At 36.1% G+C, this 9,879-nt stretch overlaps 1 protein-coding gene across 4 annotated transcripts in view; it reads left to right on the plus strand.

Moving 5' to 3' along the window:
- The window catches only part of Lcch3 (Ligand-gated chloride channel homolog 3), a 423,845-nt gene extending 415,405 nt beyond the window's left edge, over window positions 1–8,440 (plus strand). For 3 of the 4 annotated variants that reach the window (XM_033383165.1, XM_033383166.1, XM_033383168.1), the window contains 3 exons: window positions 5,735–6,238; window positions 6,408–6,629; window positions 6,682–8,129. In XM_033383165.1, coding sequence (XP_033239056.1) covers window positions 5,735–6,238; window positions 6,408–6,629; window positions 6,682–6,857 — 902 coding nt within the window. In that variant the 3' untranslated portion in view covers window positions 6,858–8,129. Of the gene's footprint in view, window positions 1–5,734; window positions 6,239–6,407; window positions 6,630–6,681 lie in introns of all 4 variants that reach the window. The other variant, XM_033383167.1, reaches the window with a different exon arrangement.
- The last annotated feature ends 1,439 nt before the right edge of the window (window positions 8,441–9,879 follow it).

Genomic DNA, 9,879 nt, shown 5'->3' on the forward strand with positions numbered 1-9,879 from the left:
ATTCCATCTCGCTCTTCGTCGATTCAAAGGTCTGTAGATAAACTTGTAAAAAAAACCCTCTGCTGAAAGCTCAAAATATCGCGTTCCTTCAGGAATATCTGGACTTAGAGCACATTTCGTTAACTACTAACACCCAAAATTGTGCGCAGTTTTTCTTGCCGAATCATTGCTTGCGAAACCTCGTTAGTAGCAGTACAAAACTAGGTTTTGTTTTCAATGGATCTGCAAAGACCACATCTTGCCGCTTCCTCAATGACTGGCCCAACCATTCAGCCAAAAATATTCAACACACTGCTTTGGCTTAGTGTGTATGTCTCACCCAGCTGAATATCTGAAATGCTTCCTATGGCAAGAAAAGTCTACTGACGAAAAAAAGATTTTCAAGCTAAGCTGCTACTCTTTTTAACAAGTCGGGATTACTATGTATAAGAAATCATATCTGGTGGTGACACAATTGAAGAGATGATTGTGATCCGTGGTCAATTAAATGACGCAAATGGAGCTCCAATGAGCCAAAAGTACTTGTGGAGAAGCCTGAGGAAGACAGAGAAAAACTGCACAAATTACATGATGGAACAGACATAGCGAAGGCGTTGGGGCTGGTATGGAATCCTAACTCAACCTACAGTTTAATTTTTCGCAAATCAGGCCAACCCATCATAGCCAGATTCTATGATCCGCTCGGTTTGATAGCACCTAGCACCAAAGCCAAAATATGGATGGTACACTGCCTGAACCTTTGTCGGCAATGTGACATCTCAATTATTCAGAATTATTTTGCAAGCTCTCCCTTTGAACAAAGGAATACGTTCGATCAAGTGCTACGCTCACCGTGCAGGAGCTAGACGGTGCTAGCTAAAGAGTATACACCAAGATCATTTTGCTAAGGAGTTCAACGCCAGTATAGCACATCCTGCCAAGAGCTTTCGCTTTCGCTGGGCCCGATTCTCGGTGGTGGACTGCTTCGCTTAGGCTTAAGGCTTGAAAATTCTAATAGAGATTACGATGCAAAGCACACATTATTGCTTCCGAAGTGTCATCCGATCTTTCATGAAAGGTTCTTGCATGCTGGTCCACAAGCCTTACTTGCATCGCTTCGTGAGAAATATAGGCCTGCTGGAGGGCAAGCGTCATTAGCAAATGATGTCCGATGCTTTCGGACAAAGCCAAGGCTGGCTGAGCACGTGATTGGAGACTTGCAAACGGATCGCGTGCAGCCTAACCATATATTCCACACAAACTGAACTAGAATCATCAGAGTCGCGTTGCGAAGCTAGCCTGCCTACCCGTCAACGCTGGATAGGTTGAAAGCCATGCACTTTCAACGGGGGGGAGGATGTTCGGAGCACAACGACGAAGAATTATATTCAAGTAAATACCATCGAGCAGTATTGTTAGTTTTTGCTATAGCCTCGATAAAGCTTGGGCTCTGACTTATCCTTTATCGCTCTTGCATTTGAACTGAGCTTTCGGCTGTTGCTGCAGACGGGTCGCGCTGATGGAATTGAACACCTACAATAAACCTTTATTATTCAAAATTAGTGAGATATAAATGATATCCCCCTCTAAACACTGGCTATAATAATAATCCGATCTGATCCATGAAATCTGTATTCCTATTTGGGGCGTTAGGAGAGCTCCATCAATTCACGATATTTTTTAACAACCACATTTTGAAAATAGTACGAGAAATCCCTTGTATGAATCTGTATCTCTATTGTATGAAAACTCGTATTCAAAAAGATACCTCTTCCTGCCATCAAACTTTGTTCCATTAAAATTCACAAATGCATAAATATAAACTTAATAGTGTAAAATGAAATGTTCAATCCTTTTGGATGGATCGTTGGGGCTCAACCCTCCGATCTGTTTTATTGTGGTTTATGTTCTGTTCTCTTCTGTATTTTACAATTGTGGTTTGGGCTTTTGTAAGCCCAAAGCCGCGGAGCTGCGCTGCCAGTGACGCCGGCAGCGGAGCGGCAGAACTATGTGTTCTTATCTCTTATATGTTAATATGTATATGCTCAGCGCTGTTGGCAGCGAGAGCGCGAGGGAAGATATATGTGTGTATGCATGTATATTAGTGCCGTCAAGTCATGGGAACATGCTGACGCTGCACTTGGGTCGCTCGAGGCATTCTTGAGTGAATCGTAATACGATCACCCAGAATGTCTGGGACTTTATTGTTACGTAAACACTGAAACAAAGTGTTACAGTGTGTATTCTTTAAGTACCGTCGGTACAGTGGGTATTCGAAATAATGAATACTTTACTTTACTTTAATATGAGCATACTACATCTCCCTCCTTTTGAAAAATAACGTAATATAATGAAGTTATTTTATTTTTAGCTTTTACTATATATGTATACGAGTTATGTATTCTTAAAAAGACAATTTATATATATATTTTTTTCTTTTTTTTTTTTAGTCAATTATTAGAATATTGAATTTTAATTAATATTGATAAAATTTAAAAAGGTTTTTGAATATAAATGCGGAATAGTATATTTTTATGGTTTATATTTATGTATGGCCATACTAAAAAATTATTAATAATTGCAAATCTTTAACCTATCCTTATGTACTTTCTGAGTTTTGTTTTTATTATCGGAGATTATGACGTTATCTCTTTCGCCGATACTTTCTACTCTATATGGTCCTATATATTTAAAATCTAGCTTATGTCCTGTTTCATTTTTCAATAAAACTTTATCTCCTACAGCTAAATTTAAATCTTTTAACTTTAAGTCATAGAGCTGTTTATTTTTAATTTTATGCTCCTCGAGCATAATCCTTGCTCGTTTATATGCTATTTCTAATCTATATTTACTCTCTTTAGAGTAATCATCTATGTTATATAGAGGTGCTATTCTATCTATAGTATTAAATTGAACTGGTAAGTTTGAAGTCTTACCGAAAACTAGCTCATATGGACAATAATCATGTGCCATAGAGGGGGTTGTATTAAAACAATATACGAAGTATTGCAGCCATACATCCCAATCTGATTTGTCAGCTGAGATGTATGAGCGTATGAACTCGTTAAATGTTCTGTGGCTTCGCTCCACGGTTCCTACAGTCTGGTGATGATGTGCAGTAGAAGTTATGTTTTTGATGTTTAGATTTTTACATAAGTCTTCAATTATTGGATTTTTATATTCTGTTCCCATGTCCGTAATGAACGTCTTCATTGGACCGTACTTTAGAATAAAATTTTCAAAAATAGCTTTAGCTACTGTATTTGCACTTTTGTTTCTAATAGGTATGGCAACAAGGTATTTTGTCAGGTCACATATTAAGGTGACTGCATATTCATTTCCTTGTTCTGATTTAGGAAGTGGACCGATCGTATCCACTATTACCCTATCAAAAGCCATGTATGGTGTTTCTGTAATAGTCAATGGAGTTATTGTGTGCTTGGTTACTTTAGCTTTTTGGCATTTTGGACATTTTCGTATGTAATTGGTTATTTCTTTAGTCATACCTTTCCAAAAATAATGTCTTTTGACCTTGGCCAAGGTTTTTGTTATGCCTGTATGTCCTCCTTGTATGGGATCATCATGTAATGTAGACAGTATTGCTTCTTTTTCTTTTTCATTTTTAATTAGGGTCACCGGGTTGAGTAGCGCTACTCTTATTGTTCGTAATATTTTATTGCCCATATTTTTAAAATTATCTATTGAAATGTATTCAAAGATATTTTCCCACGGTGCCACTTTGAGTTGGCTGATTTTTTGTTTACCGGCTTGCGTTTCAAGCCTTTGGAAAAACTGACCTAAGTCAAGGGTTCCATTAGTATACAAATCGCTAACATCATATCTTGCAGTAATTTTTTTTCCATGTTTGAAAAAACATAAATTATTATTTACATGCAAGGTCACTACTTTACGTACTTCGTCATTGTTGATGACTTCATATACGTTGGGCTTTGAAGCTTTTGTTAGAGATTGCCTAGGCAATTCTATTTTTTCTTTTCCTGCGCAGGATTTCTGTCTACTCTGTTGCCTGGTAGTGACTTTCAGGACTTTATTTGTTTTTTGTATGTTTTTCAGGTCTGTGATGGTTATTCTTGATAACGCATCTGCTACATGATTATCTTTACCCTTTAGATACTCGACTGTAAAGTCGTATTCTTCTAATTCGAGCCGCATGCGTGTGAGTTTTGAGCTAGGATTGACCATTGAAAATAGGTATGTTAGTGGTCTGTGATCCGTTTTTACTGTAAAGTGTTTACCATAGATATATGGTCGAAAATGGGTAATTGCCCAATGAATTGCTGCTAATTCCTGTTCTGTAGTACTTTTGTTACTTTCACCTTTTGTGAATGAACGTGATGCATATGCTAATGGGAGTTGGAGTCCGTTATGGTTTTGAGTTAAAACCGCTCCACATGCTTGTTTACTAGCATCGGTGATTATGCAAAATGCTTTCTGAAAATCTGGGTACTGTAACAGAGTGGGTTCCATAAGTTTATCTTTTAAATATTGGAATGCATTTTGACATTCAGTTGACCACTCAAAGGGGACATTCTTTTTACATAATCTAGTTATGTGCCGGGAATAGTCGGCGAAGTTTTTAATAAAACGTCTATAATAATTGCAAAATGCAATAAATCGTCTAGCGCTGTCGGCATCATGTGGGACTGGATAGTTTTTGCTCTTTGCCTTTATAGGGGTTGTTGCTCATATTGCTCATATTTTTAAAATATGTCGTGACAGGACTCGATATGTCCTGTCACGGTCGCCATGTAAAATGAAATGTTCAATCCTTTTGGATGGATCGTTGGGGCTCAACCCTCCGATCTGTTTTATTGTGGTTTATGTTCTGTTCTCTTCTGTATTTTACAATTGTGGTTTGGGCTTTTGTAAGCCCAAAGCCGCGGAGCTGCGCTGCCAGTGACGCCGGCAGCGGAGCGGCAGAACTATGTGTTCTTATCTCTTATATGTTAATATGTATATGCTCAGCGCTGTTGGCAGCGAGAGCGCGAGGGAAGATATATGTGTGTATGCATGTATATTAGTGCCGTCAAGTCATGGGAACATGCTGACGCTGCACTTGGGTCGCTCGAGGCATTCTTGAGTGAATCGTAATACGATCACCCAGAATGTCTGGGACTTTATTGTTACGTAAACACTGAAACAAAGTGTTACAGTGTGTATTCTTTAAGTACCGTCGGTACAGTGGGTATTCGAAATAATGAATACTTTACTTTACTTTAATATGAGCATACTACAATAGCGTGTATTCGAATTTGGCGGCCTCCGAACATTTTGTTGATCTGAATAAAAGGCTTTAGCTGAGGATGACATAAAATTAAAAAGAAGCTACCAATTTTTTAAAATATGCATGGAACTCAAGAAATTCAGATATCATCTTTTGAGTTGGGACAGCTTTGTTCACGTTCTTGGGAAGACCCTATAAATGTAAATGTAAAGTACATTTTTTTTAGTTTATATGGATGCAAAAGAAAGTTAGAACACAGAAACACGTTGCGATCGAATAAATAAACGAAGAAAGAAAGAGATAAGATGGAGTGCAGGAATATATGTATCTTATAGCTTGGGGTAATACATTTTAATTTCTTGTATCTTAAATCTTATATCTACTAGATATTAATATTATTAATTTTATTATTATATTATCAATTATTAATACACTGACAATAATTATAATATAATATTAGTATTAATATATAGGGCTCAAATGAATAATTATCTGCAATCTTATACGCAGATGGATATACGGTCAGCGATGTGGTCATGTACTGGAAGCCAACACCAGTGCGTGGTGTGGAAGACGCAGAACTGCCCCAGTTCACTATTATTGGTTATGAAACAAATGATCGGAAAGAGCGGCTCGCCACTGGAGTGTATCAGCGCCTCTCCCTTTCATTCAAATTGCAACGAAACATCGGTTATTTTGTATTTCAGACTTATCTTCCTAGCATACTAATCGTCATGCTGTCATGGGTTTCATTTTGGATTAATCACGAGGCGACAAGTGCAAGGGTTGCTTTGGGAATTACCACGGTGCTGACTATGACAACGATCAGCACTGGCGTTCGTAGTTCATTGCCTCGAATATCTTATGTAAAGGCTATTGATATTTACCTTGTGATGTGTTTCGTATTCGTCTTTGCCGCGCTTCTTGAATACGCGGCCGTTAACTACACGTACTGGGGAAAACGAGCAAAAAAAAAGATAAAGAAACTCAAGGACTGTGATCGACAAAAGATAGGTAACTTTTAAATTATACTTAACTTTTTGAAAAAATTTAATATACCATATAAAACGTGTGCCATTCCTGTCTGTAAGAGTCCATTACAGACAATAAAACAGTCAACAAAATTTAAATTTGAGATGCCTTTCATTAATAAAATATCTTTGAATATAATCATGATCTATAGGTAAAAGTGAAAGATCTGTAACGTGTTCAACGACAGAAGACATAATTGAGCTTCAGGATGTACGCATGAGCCCCATACCTTCGTTACGGAAAAGTAATTATAATGCGACTATTGGCTCAATTGGCACCGAGACCTTAAACTTGACCAAGTTTCCGCCAAGTTTTCGAATTACGCGCAACTATGGCACTGCACGTAACCAACTGCGACATCGTTCACAGAGGGGTAAGCTACTTCAATTATTGAGTTGCATTTAATTTTTACATTATGTATTCAGGAATCTCAACTAGACCTCGCATGTTGCATGCATTAAAAAAAAGCGCATCTGCCATCAAAGCCACTATACCGAAGATCAAAGATGTGAACATAATTGATAAGTACTCGAGGATGATATTTCCTATCAGTTTTCTTGCATTCAATCTTGGATATTGGTTATTTTACATATTGGAATGATAGAGTGAATTTTTTTGCGCAAACCGAAGTTTTCTGATTTACTTGGGGGTCAATAAATGTTTATTGAATAACACTGTAGTAATACACTGTAATAAAAAATACTTAGCACGAGATACAAATTAGGATACAATATAAAGCAAATTTTTTTTTTTTAATTTGGTGGCATCGCAGTTTTACGTTTTTCAAGTCGGCATCTACAGCTTTCTATCACTATGCAAAAACATATTTACGTTTCAAACCAGAACGACTGTTTATCGTTCAATACCGTAAGGTACCCACCCAACATACCATTTTATCTTTAACGACCGTTAAAGCTCACAATTTAGTATTTTGTATGAAAAAACGGTCGTATTTCAGTAACGGAATTTAACGTTAAATGGTTCAAACGGCTTCACCTTATATGTACGTATCAAAGAACAAAAATAAAGCCCAAGAAATAATTTGTAAAGCCGTTCTATGGAAAAGAACTAAAAATTAAATGAAAGGCTATACATTTATTTAACAAACCATAATTATAATGAATATTAGGACTTTAGATGTCGAATTAATATTATGAAATTCCAAAAAGTCACCAAAAGCGGGTTTTCAATTTTTTTAAAAGATTTTGCCGGTATAAGCCATGCTCCGATTTTCCCAAGTCCCAAAAAATTGCCAATTAACGTCGAATCGCAAATTGGCATCCTCTGGTCTACGCAAATCGTTGGATATTAACAATTCAAAACCGGTTGGTAATGAGCTTTCTATGTGTGTATTTCAAAAATGAATTGCACATTGCATATATGTATGTATGTATGTAAATACAAATTTGCATGGGTTGAAAAAATTATTAACCTACATCTTTGTTTGTGTTTTAAATTGACATATCGTATAAATAATTGGAAATTTATGTTAGCGTATCTTTTAATATATAATAAAATTATTTACAATCAAATCAAATATAATCACACCAAACAACAAAAACTTGCGATTACCCGATGACCGATATATATCGATATCAATAGTTGGCAGTGGCTACAGATGTCTGTCCTTTCATTCACAAGTTTTTATTTTTTTTTTATTTTATATAATACGACTCCGAAAACGAAATAAATATTTAACTAAAATATTTTAATTTCCAAATAACAAAGAATTTTTTTTAAATTTATTAAGCTCTATTGAATAAAAGAAGTTGCAAAAACCGGAATTCGTACGAATTTTTCCAAAATCGTAATCACAAAAGTGCGAAAACCGGCTGCATATTCCAAGTTCGAAGCGTGTGGATGTGATCTACTCAACCAGGCATACAATTGTCTTGTGCAAAGTAGTACATTCCAAAAGTTTTACTTTGGCACACGGAGTTATGGTTCAAATTCAAACCTTAATTGTAACCATAAACCAGGAGCCCCAAATCTAATGGAAGCAGCAAATCTGATTCCATAGTTATATTTACTATTTATTACATATGTACATACATACATAGTGTAATCGACTACCCCAGACTTCGGATCCCGACCAGCACCAGGCGGCTACAAAGAAGCTATCTATGTGTTACAAAAGTTGTTATAATAAAAAAAAGCAAAAACTTCTGAATACATATGTAATTACATGTACATGTTTAATTTGGTAGGGGTTGTAATATTATGAAAACAAACAGTGGCTAAAAAAAGGGTTGTACTGGCTCCCAACGACTTCTCGACAGCAACTTCATTTAACTTATTTCGACTCAGTTCTACAGCTTCTACTAACATGCGGCAGCTCAAGAACCTCGACCGCTGAAGCCTTCAAATTTGTCAGAGTATGGTGTTTTTTCGACACTTGTTCCGTACGGCGTCGTTAAACGGGCTGCTTGCCGAAACTAAGTATGTATATAATTCGCTAAACTAATATTGTTAAAGGCTTTGGCATCTTTGGCTACCCTTCACATATAAAATACTTTTATACATACAATAAAGTTTATAACGTTTCAAATCAATCTTTGTGCAACGAAAAAAACAAAAGCTCATTTTGTTACTGTTGAGCTGCTCAGCAGAGTAGTTTACGATCTATTTAATAATAATTCGATGCTTGTTTAGTTTAATATGGTTTATCGTAGCAAATAGTAAATAAATATTGCGGCAGAAATATAGCCAGATTTAGTGATGAGTAAGTTGATCGATTCAATACGTGGTCGGATCAGAATAAATATAAATTATGTGAAGTGCGAAAAGTGAGTGCTAAATCAAGACTCAATTTAAGCGCAAGTGGCCGAATTGTCCATGCCCTAATGCAAAATATTTCACAACCAGGCAGGCTCCGTTTTCACATACTTTTGCGGATTGCGTTTTCAGCCAACACGTTTCGTTTTCCTTTTGAAGTGTTCCAGTTTTCACATATTTTTGCTATCGATATGTTTCATTTTTAATCGTTTCTGGCAAACATAAACGGCTGACTTGGCTGCTTTGTAAAAATACAGCGTGATTAAAATGCCTTTTATTTTTTCAATTGCTTTTTTTAAGCAAAACGACGGAAAAAATTACGTGATCTAAGAAGATCCAGACATCTTAAATGCAACACTTGTGTATTTAACATGTCTGACGAACTGTGAGTAACAGCATGAAAATTGAATCGGATCGAAAAACAAATTTTCAAAATGATGTTGGAGAAAGATTATTTATGATTTCCCCAGGATATAGAGAACAAATCGGTAATTTTAAAATACAAAATTAATTTGCTGTACTTACATTTGGAAGTCCGAATTTAATGGGGCGGGAAATAGCCGTGCTCACCAAATATTCTGTTAAGCGGATCTTGCAAGCACAGTCTGAGCTTTTACAAGCACATTTGTGCTGTTATGCGCAACAATATATTTCTTGCCAACGTTCCCTGGCTTATTTTTTCCAAGCCAAATTTGAGGTTGGCTTAAAATAAAAATTATTTATAAAGAAAGCACAAGTTTAAACACCGTGATATAGGTGTCAAGTTTATGTTAATGCATCAATAAGTCATCTATTTTTTTCTTTTAGCCATTAAGTTTGGTTTTTTTGTTTAAAAATTCCTTTTATTT

Source organism: Drosophila pseudoobscura, chromosome X (assembly GCF_009870125.1).
Source record: "Drosophila pseudoobscura strain MV-25-SWS-2005 chromosome X, UCI_Dpse_MV25, whole genome shotgun sequence".
Lineage (NCBI taxonomy): Eukaryota > Metazoa > Arthropoda > Insecta > Diptera > Drosophilidae > Drosophila > Drosophila pseudoobscura.